Here is a 24,951-nt window from a genome sequence, read left to right as displayed (position 1 = left end):
CACTTGATAAGAACCTTACCTAGAAAAAATAATACAATTAAAAATGAAAAAAAAAATCTGGAAGTAGCTCTTCAAAGAGAGCGTATCTGCAATTGTGGTACTATCAAAAGGTTAACAACTACTCTGAATTTTGATTTAAAATCAAAATACATGGGGAAAATGAGAGCATCTTCTTGCTCATCATGTTTATTACATTGACTGTAGTGCACTGGCCCCCTCTGCCCTGCTCTTGTACCCTCTGCATTCCCAGACTCTATAAAGACACCTGTCCAGAACTTCAGCCTCTCCCTTCTCTTCCAAAGATTTTTCACCCTGACTTTTCCCCTGATCTTTTGATTTACTCATTGTGTTTTATCTCTGAATATGATTGTTCCTCCATGTCCTCCTTGATGGCATAAAACTGTTTTTCTTCAAAATTGGGTTTTCTTAATGCCCAATATTTTGCAATAATTAATTCTTGGACTTGGGTTATAGGCAGAAAATGCAATTGTCTGGTGAGATTTATTAAATTTAAGGCAGGCAATGTTTAAGGGAACTCTCATAGCCTCACCCCCCCATGTTTTCTGATAATTTAATATACAAAGGACATGCAACCTGAGTTGGTGAGAAGTTGTAGCGAAATCTAATTTGGGAAATTACCTAACCCAGGAATTTCAAATTAGTATATGGGAGGAAATGAAATTTTATTTTAGGAGATTGAGAACTTCAAATTAGTATATGGGAGGAAATGAAATTTTATTTTAGAAGTTTGAATTCACCCCACTTTCCCTCAGGAATATTATTCTAAAATTTTTATATTAACCTTCCTTTCAATAGAGCTTTATAAATATACTATTACCCTCCACTAATGTTAGATAAATAGGGAGAACATTAACTTTTCTAGGCCACTTAGGAACTCTTTAGAGTCTGGAACATCCTGAAGACTCATAATTTCCTGTAAATTTTTCTAGTTCATGATCTGCTTAATAGTAATGTACAAGACATCAAAATGTTGTCGGGAAAAGCTTCCTCACTCCCTTCCAGGAGTGTAATGATCTCCAGTCAGAGCATAGTTTTCAGCTGAGATCATGTAATCCTGCGCAATAAATCTTTGTTTTGGGTCCATTAAAGAGATTGATGAGCATGCCATTCATTGTTCATCTGTCAGCTGTAAGCTAATACACACTAATTGTTTAAAACCTTGTTTATTGTCGAGTGCCAAGACAGCTCCCAGTGTTTCCTAAATAACTGAGCTTACTTTAGTCACATTCATAACTCATTACCTTACTATAATAATTTAACCTAGCTGCCCCTACCATTGCTAAAGCATATAACTTTTTATCACACTTTAGGGAAAATCAAAAATACATTTAGGAAAAAACAAACCAATAAAAGGAACCATATTAAAGTAAACTCCAGTATTAGGTCAGTCATTACCTTGATTTATGGGTTTTCGTGAGTTATATATGTATATAGGAAGATGTTATATTCTAAATATTTAAAATGTTATTCTGAGTTTCATGTATAAAGTATACTTTTCCTATTATTTCTTACTTTACAAGTTTCTTGTTCTGTTTATTGTGTGTGTCTGTTTGCAATGAAAACTTCCCTAAAGTACACATGCTCAGTTGCCTAAAGTAGGCAAATACTCTTGGGGGCAAGACACAGAACCATCAGTTAAACCTTTTAGCTAATTTGTATTCTTTGTATAAACTGCCCCAGTCATTGTCTTTTTATTTAATGACCTGGTTTAGACAATGGAAATGAGCAACTGCTGTGTGCTAAACAAATTACTGGGTATTTTGAATACATTATTTTTCTTACTCCTTAAGAATCCTTAAAATGGAATTTTTTTAAAATAAATTTTATTTTTATAGTCCCCATACAATTTCAACCCCTTATTTTGACCCCAATCCCTCCCCTCTCCACCTCCCACCCTCCCTTAAAATGGAATTTATCCTTAGTTTGCTGATAGTAAAGATAAACTTCAGAGTTAATTTAATTAAATTAAAATCATCTCAAATTGATTTAATTAAATTATTAATTATTATTAATAATTATTTATCATTATTATTAATTATTATTTAGGTGCTTAAAGAATTACAAAGATAAAGAAAATATTGTCCTGGCTTTTAGGAACTTATATTCTAATAGAGCGTTTGCAGATTAAACATGAACACATGCATACACACATACACACACACACACGCATATACCCTGTAACATCAGGGAGCTTGTAATGTTTTATAACCAGTGTAAAATTTTAGTGTGCTGAATCTTATCTTTCCTTAAATATTGCACATCCAGTCATCTAAGACTGAGAAATCTCAGCCAAAGATATGTGCAGTGCATGCCATGTGTGTTAAAAAAAAAACACGCCTTAAGCCTTAAGCTAGCCTGTATCAATCATAAAGACAGGATCAAAAGTCATGATGCCCTAAAAAACAAAACTAAATATACAAAGTCAGAATTCTAACTACTGTAATTCAAAAGTCAAGGAAGCAGTTAGGATTCAGAGATGAAAGTAAAACACCAACCAGACAATAACTAGTCAGGGGCAACATTGGGCAAACAGCTACCAGGAGGCTTTGGCTAGAAAAATAAAGTAGCAGGAGACTAATATTACAAGTGAGTAATCTATTATGTCAACCAAGGAGTGTATCCACTTTCTGCTGAGATAAAGCTATCTTCGTCTTGCAAAAGCTGGAAATCAGTAATTCCCTATAACATGATGGGATATGAAGGAATTTGGCTAAATGAGGAAGGTAAAGCCTGAGAACATAGTAGGAATCAGTGGGAAAGTTTGGTAGGACATTTTAATTTTGCTTTATAAGCATATTTACTGAAGTGCATCTATTGGCTAGGTGTAGAAATAATGATATTTTTATTGTAACTTAGAGCTTTTTAAATGATTTATTGTTGGGTGTTTATACCTTATATTCCTTTCAATAAAGATATTCCTGGAACTCAGTCAACATTCAGCTACTATCTAATCATCATCATCATCATCACCATCTTTGTCATTACTAAACACTTGTTATGTGGCAGATACTGTGCCAGGTGCTTTATGTGCCTTATCTTCTTTAATCCTTGCAGCAATCCTAGGGAATGGGTACAATTGTTATATGCATTTAATAGGTAAAAAATAGAACTCATAGAAGCAATTGGCCCAAGATCACAAACCTAATAAATTGTGTAGCCAGGATTCAGAGCAGTGATTCAGTTCACTTTAGAGTATGTGCTCTTAATGATTACATTATTACCCTTACTACCTCCTAGAGTTAAATTTAATCATTTTTCATTTGAATTTGGTGATCATATGTGCAAAACAAATATATATGTAATAACAAAACTTTCATCCAATGATACATTATTTTTAGAACTATAATAGCAGATGCTTCCCTTTTTATTATAAATTGTGAGAATGAAAAAAATAGAATGAACAAAGATATATTATACAAATATAATACAGTATCTCGTAAACAATTTAATAGTTTGAAAATTTTCTTAAAAGTTTTCTTAAAAGATTCATTTTCCATATAAATGTCCAAAAAGTATTACTAAAATGAAAGATTTCCATTTATGTCTTAATCTGAGAGTGAATTTACTTTTAATAAAACTAGTGAAACATACATAAATATACAGTAGTATATATATATATATGTGAATATATATGTATTTGCGTGTACAATATTACTGGCTCACATAGATAGGTTTGTATCCAAACCCATAGAAATGCTTTTCTGGGCAATAGCTAAAGAAAAACATTGTCATTTAAAGTAAGTTTTTTTGGTATTTTAAAATGTCTTTCTTTTCAAGAAGAATATCATGGGCTAAATGTTCACCAAATAAATTGTCTATAAATAAATAATCTTCCTTTTAAAATTAAACATGAGGGTTCTACTTAAGTTGATATGAAAAGGGGGCAGAGTGATTTTTTTGAAGAATTTAATTGTATTATTTTCAATAACTGAGTTATAAAGTGGAAAGCTAAAATGGACTAAGAAAAGCCAATATCTCACCTAACCTGAATGATTTCTAGTTAAAGATTTGATTACTTTTATTTCACGGAGCCTTAAATAACCCCTTTATTTTGTATTCGAGGAAAAAGATCAATTATCAAAAATATGGATAATGGGAGATCCTGCAATAAAAACAGATCATTTGAATCTGATCTAATGTTTATACTACACACTATTGCTATTCAATGTATCTTAGGCAAAATGTTTATAGCTACCTAATATTTGCAGTGAATTTTATTTATATGGGACTATTCTTTGGTTATATTTTTTAAGTCATAATAAACTGTTTATATAAGATAATCATCTTTCTAAAAGGCCTTGTGAAATTTGCCAGTACCTATGATCAGAAAAATCACCATTATATAATTAACTAGATAGATTTGTTTCAGCGTTAAGTTTGACATGCATATAAATAAAGAAAAATCTATTAGCAGGTATTCTCTTAACCCAGGGAGTCATCAAGTGGTAATGACACAGTAATAATACTGGCTGCATTTATTTACATTATTCCAGATACCATGTATTATTTCCCATTTCAAAACAACCCTGCAAGGAAGATACTGTTATTCCTATTATTTTGTAAACAGACTTTTAAATGTTAAATAATTCACTCAAGTTTATTCAACTAGTAAGAGTTTTCCTTATTTCAGGTTTTCCAGGCTCCAAAGTCTGTTCTTTTTTGCATCCCAGATGTCACTAAACATTTATGGTGGTTTTCAATTTACCAGAATATTTTAACACCCAGAATTCCCTGCACCCTGGCTGTGCCAGATAACTGATTGTTTCACTTCCAGGAAGTTTGAACTATTGTAAATAATAATGACTTTTTCTAGTATTTCTAGGATTCATCATAATTCCAGCAACCATTCAGAAATGAAACTTTCTCTTTTCTCTTGGTTTTCCTTAAAAATAAAAGTTAGTGTTTTAATAATTAGAATTTGTATTACCTCTAGGTTTCAGTGAAGCATAATGGATTAAAGAGAAATTGCTGGCTACTAGAATTGGTTTTTATAAGTTACACTGGCAACTTTATCATACTTTTTTCAGAAATAAAAAATCCTACTTCTTAATATTAAGCCAAATGTTTATTTCCCAGATTTTACCTAAATGTTCTTCCCTGAGGCCATTGCTATTGTGAAACTATTTTAATGGCCTTCTTTGGGGTGTGGTGAGATGCTCTAATTGCCTTTGCTAAAAACAAGAGTTTCATATAAATTGAATTTTTCTTTTAGGATAATTGCCATTCACTTTTGTTTTATATGCAACTGAGTAGAGTTTTGCAGTATCCTCTGTGGACAATTAAAGTGCTGAAATAGGAGAAGCTAATAATTGCTTTGTATGGTAATACTGACAACTTCTGCGTATTTGTCAATCTGTGTTAACAGTATCGATCAGGATGGGATCCTCATAGAGGGGCAGATAATATTTCCACTAAATCTTCGGACAGTGATGTAAGTGATATATCTGCGGTTTCAAGGACTAGTAGTGCTTCTCGTTTCAGCAGCACAAGCTACATGTCTGTCCAATCAGAACGGCCAAGAGGAAACAAGAAAATAAGGTGAGTAAGGGGTCTTCAGCAGGAAACTCCTTTCAATAAAATTTAGATGGTCTTATTTTTATTTAGATAAATATCAAACCCTTTATTTAATATATGTCATTAAGGAGATGAGAACTTCTGTTCATATTAATTCTTACTGTATTTTGGTCCACATTTCAAACTTATTACACAGGAAAGTTTCCTAGAACTGATAATCATTTTCTTGCTGGAGTACTTGAATAAATATCGCTAGTTATTATTTTATGTTTTCTATTTAAAAAATAATTCTGTCATTGTATCTTTACTGAAATTAAAGTGAAAGTTAAGTGAAGAGTTTTATTTCTGAATGTTCTAAGGAATATACAAAAGTAATATTTTAGAGGGGTTTTAGCTGAATACTTTTCAGAAAAATTCAGAAAGCATACCAGTATTTCCTTTGAGTACAATATACCCCCATCCTTCTGAAACTTATATGAAGGCATGGAAAAGAAAATTTATAAGTATATTTTATAAGTTAATAGAATTTGCATTTATTATATGACCTATAAATGTATGGGTACCTGAATTAAATTATTTTCCTTCTTTTGGATCCAACAAAGTCTGTAATAGAGAGATCACAGCATTTTTCCATGCAGCTTTTTAACATGAAAATAAGATTTAAAAACAATTTAAGTTTTGTTTGCACAGGGTTTCTCTGATATACACTGGAAAAAAGTTTTCAACATTTAAAGGTGTCATTTTTATGTTTTCATTACCTTTCTGTTTAACTTCATGTGCATTTTTCTTGACCTTTTCTTTTTTATGTGTTTATTTGCATGCCTTCCATTTGTGTTGCATTCAAAAGACCAAAGGGAGTAGAAGAGGGTGGGACAGATGGGGATAAGCATGAAGAGATAGTACAGGAGGAGGAAGAGGCAAAGGAAGAAAGAATTGGGAATAGGAAAGGGAAAGAGATTATAAAAACATCTAATAAGGAGAAAACCAAAGAATCCGGAGGTGAGGAAAAAGCACAAGATGTACCTGAGCAAGGCAATAAAGAGGATTTACAAAGGCGATTCTCACATGATGATGACAGGTAAAATATGCTTGTTCTGATAGACACTTCCCATTAGTACTGTGTTTCTTTTTCCTACTCCTAAAATCTGTTTTTCCCACTTATATTTGGTTTATTATCTTGTGTTTTGTCTATTTAGCTTCTGATGCAACTTAGTAATATGTTGGCAAATCTTAAAATAATTTGTTAAAGCCATTGTATCTAGGAGCTCTGAAAGTTTGATTTACTTCTTTTCAAGTCCTTTGTGATTAGCTGAATAAAATTTACCTTAAATTCTTTTAGTATAAATTATATAGCTTCCTCATTTTTAGAATCAAAATCTTTAAAATGAGGTTCTGAAAGGGCTAAAAAAATTAGCCTACTTTGTAAGGAATATTGCATACTGGACATGAACTTTAAAAATGAGTGACAGAATAGCTAGCAAAGAGTAAGCTTTTTTCCATCTCTGGTTCCCTTGTCTCTTAGTTTTCTGGTAGATTCTAGTGTACTTTAGAGTCCTGAAGAAGCTTACGAAGTGGGGACGGTACTTTTTGATGTGCTGAAAAGAAAGGGTATCTGAGCCAATTATCACTAGAAGGTGAACTTGTTGGGTTAGGCCCTCTAGAAATTCATTCAGCTAGAGAAACTGCTGGAGAAGGAACTTTGAGCTGAGGAAAAAGGCAGGGGAAAAACATAAGCAGCAAGGCAAAAAAAACTGTTCAGTTTTCATTGTTGTAATGCAAGGCACTAAGTCTGAAGCTGTCTTTAAAGCGCTGTGCTGAAAGTCATTATCAGCCCAAGTACACAGAAAGACATCAGCTTCTGCCTAAGGAGATGAGGCTTCTCTAATTTCTTTTATCTGAGACTGAGAATTACAAATCATGTACATTTTGGGGGAATTGGATTTTCTAGTACTCAGTCCAGAACTTGATTTTGTGCTAATCCTAAGTCTGCTTGATAATCATGCTGTATTACAAGCCAAATCTTTTACTCTCATATCTAAAACCAATCTCAGTTTCTGCATTACTCATATTTAACAAGAAGGATATTGGGAAAGATGTTTACCCCTTGAGTATACGAAGTTTAGTCAATGGCACTTAATTTTTTGTCTTAGATTGGTCTATTTACTTAACTATATTAGTGTCTACAAAAGTTTCTGTACACAGACATGAATCCTAAAAATAAATCTTAAGTTAGGCCTTTTTTTTTTTTTGAGTGTCATACTATTCTTCATGAAGAGAACACATTATTTTACAGGGAAAAGGGAAAGATGCATATTCCTAGCAATCTGAATCTTCAAGGCACTGTACTCAGCTTAAATAACTAGAATATTTATGGAACTGTAATCTAAAGAAGGCCAGACTGATCTCTCCAGGAAACCTGTATTCCATGAGATAGCAAGAAATGCCAACCGTGATTATTTAGAAGAAAATATGGGTGTCCCTCATTAATGTGCATAGGAACTTGAATTTGCTTTTATTTCTTAGAATAAAACTAACAGTATTTACTTTGAGAGAAAATATGGCTGAGGACTCCCAGCAATGCTTGTTTTAGTAGCTTGTAGGTACAATCATAGATTGTTTAATGCTCACACAATTTATGTGCTTATCCAACATTTTTGGAAATAATCTTACTTATAAGCCACCATTGATGTTTCATGCCTTTCATTTATAATCCAAGTTTTATAAAGGAAAGAAAATCTCTGACTTCAAAGTTTAAATATTTATAGCAATGCTAGTACTTAAAATAGTGACTTCAGTGAAATAGTTGCTATTTTCATTATAGTAATTGGGTCTCGTCTCTTGATACAGAATTATGTTGTTTGTGTTACAAGTCATATTAAACAACATCTTCTGAAGCAGAAAAGAAAAAATGTTCATTAAGTATTTGACTAGAAATTTTAATCTGATTAGTAAATAATGCATTCAGGCTCGGCTATGTTTATGCACATGTATATAGATCTGGTAAAATGCCCCTATATCTTAATGATTATTTGGTAGACACTAGAACATTCAGTGTTTGCCATTGAAATATTTATCTTCATTTTATAGAATCTGTGTTTTATATTTTATATCTATATTTGCTGATTTTGGTCATATATAATGGTAGCTGCCCCCTAGAAAGTATTGAGAAATAAGAAGAAATGATTCATTCAACCAATATTCAGCCAGTGATTTTTATGTCTAATGTAATTTGATGCATACAGCATATTTATGCCTGTTACAGATGTTTGAAGGGGAAACAGTATGTTTCATTAAAATAATTTCAGATTAGTAAAATAATTGGATTCTCATCCTGACTCTCATAATTTATCTACCCACTATCTGCCTGGGCATTTTAGCTTGTCAAGTAAAGGAGTGGATAATTTGTACTCTCTTGTAGTTTAAATGAACATAGTATACAGAAAACAGGAGAGTAAACATTGTCTATAATACTGATGAATAGTGTTATCATGAACTCAAGATATAGTTGGTGTCATGACTAAGCACTAGTAGAACAGACAGCTCAATGTAACTTTATATCATTTGACAGATGTTTCCAGAATTAAGTGGCCAGTATTTAATACTCCATTGATCAAGATAAGTGTTTCTGTTTTTCTGTAAGTAGGTTTCAGTGCTAATTCACCTGAAAGGGCATACTGATGACAACAGTCGCCACTGATGTATTGTTGGTGGCTTGTGTTTTTTTTTTTTTTTTTTTCTTTCTCATTGAGACTGTCTTCTGTTAATACCACTAAAATCTTGCAAGTCCAAGTAACTTCCTTCTACTCTGTTTATGATGATTCATAAGAAAAACCTTTTTTAAAATATTGAACATCACTCTTAGATTTGTAAGTCTATAAACTTGGGGAGGTCCTAAGCAATTTGTATTTTTTTAAAAAATCATCCCAGGTGATATGATATGGGTGATTATTACCCTATCCTTGTTCTCTTTGGGGTTGTTTGTATTTGTTTTTTTAAAGATTTTTTTATTTATGCATACAAGAATAGGGGTACAGGCCAGAGATGTGGGGGGTGAGAGGATTCACCAGAGACAGAGGGGAACAAAACAGGCAGATCGACTGAAATACACTGCTGAGGGGAACAGCGGCTGAGTCAGGAGAGGTCTGCTGCACCAGGTGGTTTGCTTCTCAGGCTGGGGATCAAACTCGTGCCGCAGTGGCTACACTCAGCCTCATGGGTTGTGTCTTAACCCCTTGTGCTACCAGGGAGGGCCTGTTTGTATTTATTGATGAATTTTGAGATCAGCTTGTCAATTTTTGAAGGGGGAGAAAGGCAGCTGGGGTTTTGATAGGAATCGTGTCTTAGTAGATCAATTTAAGTGGTGATTTTGCCATCTTAAAAATACCGTCTTCCAATCCATGAAGTCAAGATGTTCCATTTCTTTTTATTTTTAAGTTAATCTAGACTTCAATCTTTTAGACTTACTGGCTGTGCCCCTCTCAGGCTCTTGCTTTTATTCGTTTGTGTGTGTACTTCATGGGTTCTTGTATCTGAAATACCCAAATCAAAGATAAACTCATCCAACAGACACCTTTTCTTCAAAATCTATTTGTCTTTTATAATAACAATTCCTCTATGGTAGTCATTGTACACCCTGTGATAGTTATTTAAGAATGTGTTTAATTTACCATGCTTGACTATTGTTATTAGCCTTTTGAGAATAGTGTATCTATCATCTTTATCCTTTATTATCTTACCTCTCAATATCTGCAATACCTCACATATATTAGACACTCAGTAAAGGTTTGTGTATGAATATATGAATTAATGAGGTTGTAATAAAACATTGAAAGTTTAGAGGTGTGTGAAAAGCTTCCAAAACAATGCTTCTGGCATAATACAATATGCAGTATACTTATCTTACTCTTAATTGACAAGATTTTTAAGTAATTTAGGAGGCCATTTTTCCCAATTGTAATAAAACTATGAATTTTAGACATCAACAAAATTTCCTTCATAAGACTTTTAGAGTCCAAATACATTTCTCTTAGGTTGAAGGAATGTTGGTTGGCTTACTGATTTGATATGATAGTCATTTCTCTCATCTTGGTACCTTTCAATAGCATTTTAGAAATTCATTTTATGGCATTATTTTGGGTCTCATTAGATTGGTATGAGTTTTTCTAATTTTTAAATACTGTCTAATGAACCCTTTTATTATGTTTTACTCTAACTTGTGTTAGACTTCATGCAGAATTTTTACATATAAAGTAATGTTTGTCATTGGGGAATGGCAAAATAAGAAAATTCGTAAATAAATCTTGAGGCTTTCTATCAAACTATTTTGAATAGATGATATGTAGGGTTTAATGTTGAAGTTGTCTAAGGGCAAGTGTATATGTTCAGGACATTCTATGAATTAACCATCTCTGTATATCATGAAGGATGAATTACTACTTTACATGGTCCATCTGACATATATGGAGACTTAGTGCTCCAGTTTGGCACATGGGGATTCAGTTGAGTTGTTCAGCAAATTGTGAATAAGAACTTGCTTGTTTTTTTAGTTTTTGAGAACTACATATTTCATAGAAACTTTCCTATACTGCTTTTCCAGATGACAGCTCAGAAAATGATTCATCTTGCATTTTGTATAAGAGGAAATAGTTTCTGAAATACTAAAAAGATTTCATTGTAGGATAATTTCACAAAGTAATACTGTAGACATTCTAGAGAATGTTTATAAGTTTTGTTTTGTAGTTTGACATTGTTTACCTTACTTTCTCTTATAATTAAACTATTTATATTCCTTATATCACCTTAATTTATTCATCAAATATTTTTGAACATCTTCTATTTAGGAAAGATTTAGTTGGTTGGTTGACAGGAAAATAGTTAGCAAGACCTAGTCCTTCTCCTCAAAGAGCTTAAAGAGGACATAGAGAAGTAAAATAATTACAATATAGAGCAAGCTGTAAAAGATAATTGTAATGTGATTCTAAAATGATTCTTCCCCATAGTGAAACATTTTAATAAATCACTTATTTCATTTAAAGTTTTCTCTTAATTCTTACATTTATATGGAAAATTGTAATTATGACAAATTACTTAAATTACTCAATATTAAATAGTTTGAATTTCACAGTAGAAATAGAAATCATATCTTTTGACACTGAAGTCCAGTGTTCCTCTTATTTCACAATACAATGCTTTTAGAGTAAACTGAGACAAGAAGATAAAAGTGACTCTCAGCATTAAATACAAACATCTCAGATTTAAAATCTATGATTACTTACATCTTTTAACCATTAAAAAGTCATCTATTTGAGCTAATAGCATAAGAACACATCTGATAAGCTTTGTGAAACAGTTGTTCTTAGTTCTGGTGCAAAGCAAGCATAAGATTTTTAAATCTAAAAAAATAGAATAATTATCATGTATATTATTTTGCACTTCAGTCTCCTAGTTTCTCCTATTTAGTCTTCTTCTTTTTAAATCTTCCTTCTTTGTAAATCTGAAAGGGTCTCTAGCTATAATCATTCAGTGAGGTAAGAACATAAAGTATGAATACTTAAAAATATAAAATTGATTTTCTTAAATCAGTGATTTTCAGGTGTGTTTCCAGAAAATTAATCCCATGAACTGGTGCTTAGAAATAAATGGTTTTATAGTCAATACATTTGGGAACACTATACACACTGTCCTTTTTTTTTAACACCTGAGGTCATAACATGCATCAGCATTCTGAGATGTCCTGGGGGGGAAAAAAAAAAAAGATTAAAACAGCACTTGCTAAACTTTTATGATGGGCTATTCTTAGTATAATACTTTCAAAATTTATTCTTGGAAACTTGCTTTAAACTCATTTACCTGCTTTAATTTCCATTTCTAAGTTTGGCTTCTATCTTTTCATTAAAATAAAACATGTTATCTTAGTGAGCTAAAGCATAGAATTATGATGCAAAATCCTGGGTTACCCAACAGAGAGATCCTTGAAACTGAGAAAATTTATTGTAGGAATTGGCCTTGTCATAGTTAGGCTGTTACACAGAGTTCTTCAGACCAGTATTTGAGAGACTTAGAAGTTACCTTATACTCTGGACTAAAGTAGGCATAGTTCCCTGTCATAGTTAGGCTGTTACACAGAGTTCCGCAGACCAGTATTTGAGAGACTTAGAAGTTACCTTATACTCTGGACTAAAGTAGGACCCCTCTGATATCAGTGGTTCTCAAATCAAGTTCATAAAGAAATCACAAAGGAAACTTTTTGAAAAAATAAATTCTATATCCTTGACATGAGAATTCTATTCCAGTATATTGTGTCGTGGTCATCAGTAATATAATGAATATCACAGATGGTTAGTGGTCCAATCTACCAGAAGAATGCAGAGCGCTCTACGTTTGAAACAGTTCATTCTATTCTTAGATATCTGTAACTGACAAAGACTTTTCTCAGTTGAATCCAATCCTGTAACTGGCTATAACTTTTCAAAAAATAGCCAATGTCATATATTAGAGAATGATTATGAAAGTGTTTATAGTTATCTTTTACTTCAATGTATGTCTTACACACTTCTTTGTATCTGTGATGTATTTCACAAGTTGAAGAACATGAAAACAGAATTGGAAGGAAGAGTTGTGTCAGGGTCATATACACACAGGTAACTATACACTATACTATATATGTATTTGTGTATATATGTAAAACATTATGCTTTTTTTTTCAAATTAGTATACTTATATATATAATCAATAGGCTATATATCAGTAATGTGTTAATACATATATGAAAATCTTTGGTGCAATTTTTCATCTTTTCATAGAACTTTTATGCTCCAGCTGTGCACAATTGATGCTGTATTATGTGCTTTTTAATACTAAAAAACTATTCCCACTCCATTTTATTGAGAGCATCTACAAATATTTAAGCAATTCAGTGATTTTTTTTAATACTCAGATTTAATACATAGTTTTTAATACATAGTTTTTAGTCTTTCCATCACAGTATAAGATGAAGTAATGGAATATCATTATAAAGATAACACTGTACACAAATAAGAAAAATATTTCATGATCTATTTTGTAGAGAGTTTCTGTAATGTGCCACGTGTAATCAAATTTAATAAATCTAGATTACTAAAGATCTGAATTATTTCTCTAACAAATGATTATAATTATTTGCTCTAATATAAAATTTTCTAGTTTTGTTGAATTTTATACTACTGGAAAGTAATTTTCATGTTCTTTAAGTGTGTTTAAAATATTTTTACTGCTATTTTAAAAAAAAGCTTTTTGAGCTTCTGTTGAAGAATTGCAAATTTTTAAATGGTACATCTGCATGCAAGTCAATATGTCTTTATGAATTGAAAATAAGTAGGTGCATTATCTCAGAATATGACTACATGATAGTTTATAGTAATTGTTCTGCAATGACAACATATAGTGTTCTGAAGCTAAGGCTATAAATGTATTTAAATTTGCATTCAATGTTATAAATAGCAAATAGGTTGCATAAGAATGACAGTTGCCCTTCATTTCTTTCTATTTCAAAAGTTGTCTATGCATGAAGGTGTCATAAAGTCAAGGACTAAGTTGCTTTTTTGTTTAATTTTAATTTTAATTTTTTTAATTGCAGTAATATTGGGATACCCCCATCAGGCATTACCACCACCCACTCACCTATATTTCACCACCATAGACCATTGTGCTTCCTTCCTTCTTTGTTCTTACTCCTCTTCCAAACCCTCCCCATCTCGGTGCTTCAGTTTTTAGTCAGCTATCAAGGGTTAGGTTTCAAACTTGTCTTTATTTTACCATTAGTTTAGTTATTTCATATTCCACATATTAGTGATACCATCCTGTATTCATCTTTCTCCTTCTGATTTATTTCACTTTCCATTATCCCTTCAGACTTCCATCCATGTTGCTGCAAATGGCATGAGTTTATCTTTTTTTGATCACTGACTAATACTACATTGTACACATGTATACCATATCTTCTTGATCTCATCTGTTCTAGGGCACTTTAGTTATTTCCATAATTTAGTTATAATAAATTGTGTTGCAGTAAACATGGGAGTGCAAAATTTCTTTTTGAATTAATGTTTTTTTAATTTTGGAGACAGAATTATTGAGTCAATGGCAGAACCATTTTTAATGCCTTGAGACACCACCATAGTGCTTTCTACGAAGGCTGAACCAGTTTGCATTCCCATCACCGGTGTAAGAGGGTTTCCTTTTCTCCATATCCTCGCCAGTGCTTGTTGTTTCTGATCTTTTCCATATGGGCCATCCTCACGGGTGAGAGCTGTTATTCATTGTTGTCTTTATTTGTGAACATTTTTTTTTTTCATGTGCCTGTTGGCTTTGAATGTGTTCTTTGGAGAAGTACAAGGATTAAATTTCTTCACTGCTAGATTAACAATAGCATTCTAGGTATCTTTATCAAATCATGAAATGTTTCTCGTTCCAGGATTTGCATATTTAGGATGAGAATCACTTGCAAAAAAATGCCTTAATGATATTTTAGATGATTCAGTGACAAGGAAGCTAGGATTTTTATTAGAATGAAATCTTTAATTGTTCTTAACAGTATAGAAACAATTGCTCAGTGTGTCTAGTATTAACCAGCTAGAAGCAAACTAACAGGAATTACTAGTAACCATATTTTACTCCCATGTTTTACTGGAAATAGGAAAATGACAATAGAAATTACCTGCACCAAGATAACTGAGATTTCCTTTAAGGGCAGCTTTCATAGTATTTTTGCCAAACTTACTCAATTTGATTTCTGTGACTCCTGCAGTTATAGATTTGATATCTCAAACTCAAAGTCCAGGTAGTATAAGTGATTGAAATCAGGTTTAAGGAGTAGGCAGTGCTGAGAGCTGTGCCTCACTGGAGAACACATGCTCCCTTTAAAGGGTGAAACTGCTGCTGAACTATTTATTGACATACAGGAATGTAGCCTGATGTTTCAGGAGACCAGAAGCTCAAAATTTTATGTTAACTTTATAAATAATTCTTCTGGCCAAGGAAAGTAAATCAGCGGGCCTAATCTACTGGGTGGGCCACTGGTTTGCAACTGAAATAATAATTATTGTTGGAATAATGACTTTGAGATTGTTAAAGTACAGATTAACCAGAATGTTACATTTCTAAAGTCTTCTTGTCAGTGATTAGATGGATAATTGATTGATTGATTGATAGATTGATAGAAAGATACATAGATGTCATGGATAAATAGATAATAAAAGCAAATTAAACTCTGAATATTTCTAATTTTCCTCAAATAACAAACAAAATAATAAGCTGTTATGTGAAATTTTGTAGAATACTAAGAATTCCTTAACAGATATGACAAGAAGTGGTATGATGGATTGGGGTGGAGGGTTGAAGCTTATTATAGAGTTACTAAATAAATATAAGAAATGTTACCCATGCAGAAAACTGTGTTTTACTATATGTTATGACATGACTAACTAGATTAGGGGAAATTAAATTAAGCTTTATTGGACCCCCTAGAAGATAGAGAATAGCTAAGTTAGTTATAAAAATGCTTTAAGAAAAGCAGCTCTTTAAAATGAAAAATCAAATAACTATTCTTGATTGGTTTAGGGCTTATAATGGTATATAGTGAGTTAAATTAAATTTTATGCTTTCAGCTAATGGTTTTGGAATTTTGTAAATACTATTTAATTCACTATAAAGAGGATTGTTTCAATTTAATTTTTAGCTCTGATCAAACTGTGTGTCTAAAACCAAAATAACATGACATTATTACGCAATAATTACAATATGGTAATTTTTATATATATTTAAAATTGCTTTAAAATTCCCTTTTTTTATCTAAAGGTCTAACTTAAATATAAATAGTATTTATAATATACTTAGATTCTTTTAATGATAAAGGGTTTAAGTATAAAATATTGTGTGTATTTGGTGTAATTCGGTATAGAGTGACTAACAACAATAACAGTGATTTGGAAATCTGCTCACAGCTTTGTCTTTTTTATTGTTGTTGTTCTAGTAACTCATAAATTTATTTGTACAAATTTAATTAAACTTTGTCCAAAACTCACCTCAGTATATATATTAACGTCTAAATTACTAAATGATAAACATGAGCATATAGTGTATATTTTATAGATATCTTACATATTAAAATAGTTTTAAGGTAATGGAACTTTACACTTTGTGTAGAAACATAAATACCCTTGAAAGAAAATTGATCTTTGAGAATTTCCAAAGAATGTATTTTATCAGCAAAGTCATTTTTACATGTTCTGTTTATTGGTTATGTTGAGCACTATCATTTGCTTTACTCAGCAAACCCCAATATCTTTAAGTTTTAGGAAATTTTTATCTTTTGTCTTCTTGTATTAGATTCTGAAGTATTTTACATAGTCCCTTCAAATTTCTGGTTGTCTTCAGATCGCCTGATATAGATATACAATTCAGTATTTATTTATTTGTTTGTTTGTTTATTTATTTATTTGCTCTTACAATTTCATATTGCTAAAAAAGCTGTCATCTGCCACTCCATGTAACAAATACTGCTTTTTTAAAACATGTTTTCAAATGCAAAAACACATAGGACAAGACAAGTACTTAGATGTATGATGTGAGAGATTTCTTAACCCATTGAACTCATTTCTTTCTTGGAAACTCATATGATAACAGCAATTGTTTAGAATCATATCAAAGACATGATAAATAGGACAGGATGACTGTTCTGGACAGAATATACTATGAACTTCCATCGGCATTGACTACTGAAAATTTCACAACAGCAATAAAGTACAGGAAGAAAGTAAATCCAGAAATAACTAAGAAATTTATCTTGGTAACAGGAGCTTCCTTCTTAACTATATTTTACCTGTTTGTTATGATAAATAAGAAATGTGAAAATTTTATAATTCTTCATGTAGTATGAGATTATCATTATAATGGAGTATTTCATAAGAAAGATGTTTATGAGAATTTCATAGGAAGTATACTTGGTTAAGAGATTTTCTTAGTTTCCAGTTAATAAATGCCAAAATTCTCAAGTTAAAATTTCACAGTTAGTGTACACAATATATATTCTTATAAATTATTGTTTTAAACTGTAGCATTATATGTGTTTATAGGACTTTAGGTATGCTATAATCTAGATTTTTTTAATCTTTTTATATATAATAGTTAAAGGAAAATGCTTAGCAAAATACACTTTGCCCATAAGTTTGAAGAGAAAATTTTTGCATAAACTCAAAATGTCCTGTGATTCACTTTACTCATTAGAGATAGTAAAACTGACTTAATGTTAAAAAGATTTTTTTTAATTTAAAAAATCATCTCTGGTTACTAATTTTATTAATTTGTGTTTACTTCCGAGTTTCATTTTTCAGTTTTCTCTCTGAAACAAAATTTACAGTACAAATAAGTCATGTCTTATTGTGGCAAAGTGCTGTCAACTTCGACCTGATTTGGTGCCTATGATCAAGTGTTCTCAGATTGAAGCCGAAGAAGGGCAATTTAACTCCTGCCTTTCATGTTGATACCATCTCCTTAAAATAAAATCCATGATAAAAAAAATAATTCAGCTTCTTAGAGCCTTCAAAAGTGACACACTCTTATCACTTGGAAAGCAATAGCAAATGCATACATATGAACAGAAAATGTTTTTAGTTTATTCTACCATGTTTAATAAAAGACTTCAGAACTCTAGTCTCACTTCTAGTAAAGTAGAACACACAATGTAGAATGCACTATGATCAGCAGACTTAGTGTCCAATAGTTTTCTTAGCCTTTTTTCCCACTTACTGCATAGATTCAACTGCATAGATTTTAATAATTCCATCTTGGCTATTAGCATTATGCAGCCTGGGGCAATTATTTTCTTCCTTGGGGCTTCAGTTTCCTTACTCACAGAGAGCAAACTAGAAGATCTTCAAGTCTCTTTTACCTGTGGTTCAAATTTAACCCCAAGTCTCCATCATGTAACTTATATTCTGATGGAAGAGACTGACAAAGAAGTAAAATACATTTGATCTAAAATGATAGAGAAGAGAAATAGTGTATGCCAGGAGAACAGAGTGTTTGAATTGAGGAATAAGTGGAGATTTAAGAATTCTGAACTTTGTGTGGTGACTGAAATTAACAGGGAATAGAAGCAGTCAAAGCTGACAGTTGCAGATGAGGCTAAGTTTGCAGGGGCTGGGATTTCATACCAGGAACACACAGAGCTGTGTTCCATGTGATGAGGGCCTGGTCTCACAGGAAGCATTTGTAAGCTCAGAAGTTCTCTCTTAACTGGACTGTTGGAGCAGAGAGAGGAAGAAATTGAAATGAACCTCGTGATCCTAATTTTGGAAACTATGGCATGTTTAAGCAAAGAAAATAGATTTTTTAGATTTTTGCTGACTTTCATTCAATTTATATATTTCTTAATTTTACATTATGTAAGATCATAGGAAATGAAAGGTTCATATGATATTTTAACAATTCTAAAAACTTTTATTCTAGTTATTATAGACTAAAAGGTTTGGGTCACAGGAAAGTCATCCATACCCTTTAATTTAATATAGACTGCAGCAGATCAGTCTACTTTGGCAGCATTTCTCCTGTTCGAAAATAATAATCTGTAAGAATGAAGCTTACACTAGTTGCAAAACGGTCCCAGATATACTGAGAACTAATTATAGATAATGCAAAACTTCTGTAAGCTAAATGGCTCCAAAAAAGTAGATAAGTGGGATTGGCGAAATTCAGTAATATTTGCTTTCTGCTTAATGATAAACTTAGAAATTTAACCAAAAAAAAAAAAAGCCTAATGAAGACTAACCACGTAAACTGTTTCAATAAGGTCCCTTTTGATTAGCCTACACCTGAGTTTCTTATGCGGTTTTTGTATGTCCCTTGCATTAGAAAGTCAGTAGGGAAACTTCAGAATGCAAATTTCTGACTCTCATGCCAGAAGTAGAATAATTGAATGAATCCCTGAGGTTGAGACTTCAGGTGGTTCTGGTGAATACTAAAATTTGAGAGCCACTTTTCTTATTCATCTGCAAATTGTATACTTCATACAGTCGTCCAATTGAGCAACATTTCTAATACATTTACTGCTTGACTCCCTGCCAGCAGTCTCCAGGAATCTTAAAGTTTATGGAATTATCCTCCAAATCTTTGCTAAAAGAGAAGCAGACCTCTCTAACCCACAATAAAAGAAACTAAAAATCAAAGATTTCAATCATTGTTCTGTGACTTGTCAATTTGCCCCATGGAGAACAAGGAACACTGACTCACTGGTCATGTCTATAAATATTTTGTCATTAAGTTTGAAAAACAAGTGACAGGAGAGGCTGGATCAAAAGACAGTAAGTGGAGTAGCTACAACAGTACTCAGAGGCAGTGGAGGTGGTAAGCAGCAAACTCACCCAGAGGAGAGAACCAGTTGCAGAGGAAACCCTAAAACCCAACAGTACATGTAATTGGGCCAAGCAGCTGTAGTAAGGGACTATATATTATGCACACACACAAATAAAGCCAACTAGATCATGCTCTCTCGCAGTAAGTGTCATTGAACAGACAGTAAGTGTCTCTATTTGTGGTCAAATTAAACACCTAAGTACTTTAAAATGCCAGTTTACTAAGCAGTGTCTATTGTAAGAAGGTGAACTCACTTCAAGAGACAGCACAAACTCTGGGGCCATATAGCTTTCGTTTCAGCTCTGATTCCAACACCTTTCTTCATCTGTGTGACTTCTCAGTTTCTCTTCTTTGATTTAATGTGTGCGTATTTATACGTGTGTGTGCATTGCACTTAGAACGTTACCTCGCACCTACTAAGTGGTTGTTGTTATTGTTTAAACTAAGGACAAAATTAGAAAAGTTGAGTAAAATGTCAGGGAATCATAGAGCTTTGGGAGGATGCTGTGGCATTGCAAATAATGTAATCTGTTAACAAGAAATCTCTTGTGTAATCTTGGATAACTAATAAAAACATTATTATAATACATAACAATGGCCAACTTCCATCATGACACACCAGTAAATTTTGTGTCTCCAGATTGAAAATAACAGTCTGTTCTTAAATGTTCATTAATTTTGGTGTCAGAAAATTATAATGCTACACCTTTCAAAAGGCACACATATTTAACCGCTCTGAAAACATAAGCTAAATCTTTTTTTTAAAGATTTGTTTATTTATGCATACAAGAGCTGGGGTATAGGCCAGAGATGCGGGGTGTTAGAGGATTCACCAGAGACAGAGTGGGGAACAGAACAGGCAGACTGACAGATTGAGGGGAGTAGCCGGCAAGTCAGGAGAGGTCTGCTGCGCCATGTAGGTTGCTCCATGGCCGGCGGGGATCAAGCTTAAGCTGCGGAAGCTGTGAATTTCTTCACAGTGCGGTGCTTAACCCCTCATGCCACCAGGTAGGCCCAAAACATAAGCTAATTCTTTTATATCTGTGAGGAAAAACATTCAGAACTCCATAAGAAAATGAATTGCTGTTGATCTCTGAAGGTCTCTTCCAACTTTCTGAGAAGTGAAATCATAATGAGGCGCATCTCTGCTGAATTTCTTGTTGTTTATAACGTTTCGTCTCCTCAGAAACAAGGTTTAGTGTCGGTTGATTAAGGTATTTCAGTGCTTGAAAGTAGGAAATGGTCTAGGTTTTATAACAAATCAATAAAAACATTTAGTTGATATCGCACTATATGCTTTGAATGCATATTCTTGAAGACAAATATATGTGACTCCTGAAAGATGGAAAGATTAGCTTAAGTGGAAAAAACAAGGAAGCTGCTCAAAATTAGGGCAATGTTCCGATATCAGCATAGAGGCAAAAATAAAGCACCCTCTGGCAACTCTGTGACCTGCCTGGAACAGAAGAGTATCATGAAGCAGAGGACAGGAGAGATTAGTGGCATTCCTTAATTATTTTTATTTGGTGATTTTAGCTTTTACTTGACACTGTTTTGCCTTAAATTGTATTTTGTCTTTATGCTTCATCTAGCAAACTGGGTTCTAAGTGTGTTAGTGTCTAATACTTTTCTATAATTGATATAGCATTGATTCCAGTGTCATGTACACAGTAGATGTGCAAATATTTGTTAATTGATTGGCATCTATATATTTCTTAGACATTTATTAGGAAGTTTTATTTTCTATATCAGTTAACATTTATTAAATGCCAAGATGATTTATGAAACTTACTCCAATTAGTATTAAATTAATATCTAATATCCCTATGTTACTACAATAGAATTAATCTATTCATATGATGAACTTATGAAATTTACTTATTCAATAAATTTTTTAGATCTATTAAGTACCAAGTTTTGGGTTAACAGGCTGCTCAATAAAGTACACTGACAAAAGGCATTTTCCAAGTTATAGGAGAAGAGGGCAATTGCAATACAATTTTTACAATGAAAAAAAATGACTCTGAAACGAAAACTATAATTGTCATCCAAAAATTCATTATGTGAAATATAACGATGCCACATTATTAGGTTCGTGAAAAGATGCGGCAAGTCTGTACAGCAGTCCCTTGTATTGCTACAAGATTCTAACTGCCCAAGTTCCATTTGCAATTTGGTGCCACCTGGTGGCAGTTGTCTACTCTAGTGACAACACCAATAGTGAAGGTGATTTTGAATCCTGGTTCTGCAAGCAGTATATGACAGTCTAGGTATCTTCTTGTTGGTTTTCCCAACCCACAGCAAAGGATTGGAGGATCTATCTTCCTGCTTCTCAAAAATGGGCTTGAGGACCTTGTTGTCTCCCCCACTTCTACATCCCAGGAGATAGAAATTTTAACCTATGTGCTAGGGTAAAGAAAGGAGAAAATTGGCAATCATATTATACCTAATTTCACATTACTGCAGAATTTTTTATTGAAATGCCTCACTGTATATACAGTTGACATCAGGAAAAACATATCAGTATTATCTAAGCTGGTGGGAAGGAAATTATAGAAGACCTCACAAAGGATGTCTTGTTGAAGTGAGACTTAAAAATATAGTGACTTACCAAGCGGCCATAAGGAAGAAGGGTATTTATGAGAAAGAAAAAACGTTAGCTGTCAAGGCACGGAAAAACTGAAAGTATGTATTTCATACTGAAAGTGTATTTCTAGAGCGTTAGCGCATAAAGCAAGAATGAAGGGAGGTGTAGATCAGAGCATCATTCATTTCATGGACCGTGAAGGAGTTTCCATCTTATTCTGTAGATGAGGGAGCTGTTAAATATTTTGTGCAGTTATTTTATTTCTAAAAGTTTTCTATGAAAACTCTTGTTTTCTCATCTGTAAAATAGAGATAGTAGTACATACTTCATAGGGCAATGTGGGTTAGAGTGGGTTAGAGAGAAAATATTTGAAGTATTTTTCATAGAGTACAGTGCAAAATAATAGATGAGTGGTGGCTTTTAAGATTAGCATTAATTAGTATTAGCCTTAATGTTAGATTAGTATTAATGTTATTCCAATTAATAACTGGCAGAGGCAAGTCTAGAGGCAGAGATTTATAAGGAAACTGTTATCTAAATCATCCAAACTTCATGATTGATTGGATGAGGGAGTAAAGATATGGGAAGACTTATCTTAAAATTCTTGGATTCTGGTTTGGGCAATTAGATGGATGATGATATCCTCCATCATGTTCCAAAGAAGGGGGAAATATATAAATATATATGTTAATTAATAAATGATTTATGATATATTACATGGGAAGATACATGGACAATCTGGAATAACCAAAAGATAATTCACACATATATAAAAATGAGATTGAGTTATGTCTCTTTATTGGAAAAAAGAAATGGTCAGAAGCAGTCATGAAGTTATATTGCTACCAGAGGTGCATGATACATTAAGCTAACATTTTAAAAAACAGTATTTTAAGTTAGTGAAGGATATAAAATTTATTCTTTTGGGATGGGAAAATGTTTGAGTGGAGGGAATTGCAGAGAGAAAAGCATGTGGCACGGTGGACAGCTCCTGGGTTTGCCTCAAGCAGAAATGAAGAATTAGAGGTGTTGAGGAATATTTCTTGCAGATGCCTTCATGTACACAACATTGACTTAAAAACAAAGAAAATAATTAATATTGAAAAAATCAAATGCTATGGATTTTGAAAAGATATAAGTAATGGGATCCAACTGTTATGTTTATTTTATTGTGATTACAGAAGTAGAATGGATGGATGGAAGAGAAGAGGCTGAAGGTCAAGATTTCCAATTCCTAATTTTTAGCTAGCAATTTTCTAAATTTATGAACACTTGTATTTCTTGTTTCGGTGACAACCAACTCTACACACACACACACACACACACACACACACACACACACACACACACACATATATATACACAAATAATTTTAAAAGCTATTCATTTTCCTTTTCTATTTTGCATGTTAATATAATTAGGGTATTAGTGTATATTTGTTATTCTCCTTGAATGTTCATGTTCTAAATTACTATACATTTATTAACCTTTATTTAAAAAATTCTGCCTTGCACACGTTCTTATTGGATAATTTTAGAGCTTTTGTCTCTTGTAATAGAATTATGTTCCATAATTCCCGTTCCTTTAAATTGAACAACTGCCAGAGGGAGCAGGTCATTTATCTAAATGCACATGTATCCACTGCTAAAGTCAGGACTCTCATTTCATGCGTCTCATCCTTACCTATTAACCGAGATTTGCTAATAATTTAAAAGCATAAAGTTGCCCTCGACTGGGCAAAATACTAGCATTTATACCCTGATTTTATCTGACTTACTATTATAGTAGAAGGACATGCAGGCATAAATGTTGCCTGGATAGGCAGAGGCAAAAAAACCTGAGTGTGGAGGTTGTAAAAATCCTGACTAGCCCCTCTGGCCTACATCCCAGTTCTTGTATGCATAAATAATAAAAATAAATATTAAAAAAGTCCTGACTAGGGCCTAGAGGAGAGTGGATGAGGAGTTACCACCATGAAGCTAAATTCTTGTGATAAGGTCGATTAGCATCTATTGTAGGTAAGTAGCAAATGTAGGTCTGAGAGAATAGGGCAAAGTAAAAGGAGTAACTGAATGTTAATTACCTAGCAGCAAATGAAGGTTTCCATCTTTTCAGGTGAGATATAGTTGAACTATTTAAGTCTCAGTCAGAGATTCTCAAAATGTGGTTGTGGGAACTTGTTAGAAATCTAAATTTTCAGGTATTGCCCCAGACTGAATCCAATACTTTGCAGATGGGGTGGAGTGATCTATGTTTTAACAAGACTTCCAGATTATTTTGATGCACCATACTTTGGTGCATCAAAGTATGGTGACCCCTGCTCTAAGCAAAGTGAAATTTATTTTCATTTCTTACAGCACTGGTAAAGTGCAGTGACTAAGAGCTCGAATTCTAGAATCAGACTTCTGGCTTCAAATACCAGTTTCACAACTTAGTAGCAG

At 32.7% G+C, this 24,951-nt stretch overlaps 1 protein-coding gene across 28 annotated transcripts in view; it reads left to right on the top strand.

Moving 5' to 3' along the window:
- The window catches only part of RIMS2 (regulating synaptic membrane exocytosis 2), a gene marked incomplete at its 5' end in the record, with an annotated part of 441,015 nt that overhangs the window by 336,126 nt on the left and 79,938 nt on the right, over window positions 1-24,951 (top strand). For 9 of the 28 annotated variants that reach the window (XM_084229247.1, XM_084229246.1, XM_084229248.1 and 6 more), the window contains one exon: window positions 5,387-5,559. The exons of 16 other annotated variants lie outside the window; for them this stretch is intronic. In XM_084229247.1, coding sequence (XP_084085373.1) covers window positions 5,387-5,559 — 173 coding nt within the window. Of the gene's footprint in view, window positions 1-5,386; window positions 5,560-6,382; window positions 6,614-24,951 lie in introns of all 28 variants that reach the window. 3 more of the 28 variants (XM_084229244.1, XM_084229222.1, XM_084229233.1) reach the window with 1 other exon arrangement.

This window comes from Talpa europaea (genome assembly GCF_964194135.1).
Source record: "Talpa europaea genome assembly, chromosome: 3".
Lineage (NCBI taxonomy): Eukaryota > Metazoa > Chordata > Mammalia > Eulipotyphla > Talpidae > Talpa > Talpa europaea.
Note: the sequence above shows the minus strand (reverse complement) of the source record. Positions and strands in the feature narration are given on the sequence as shown.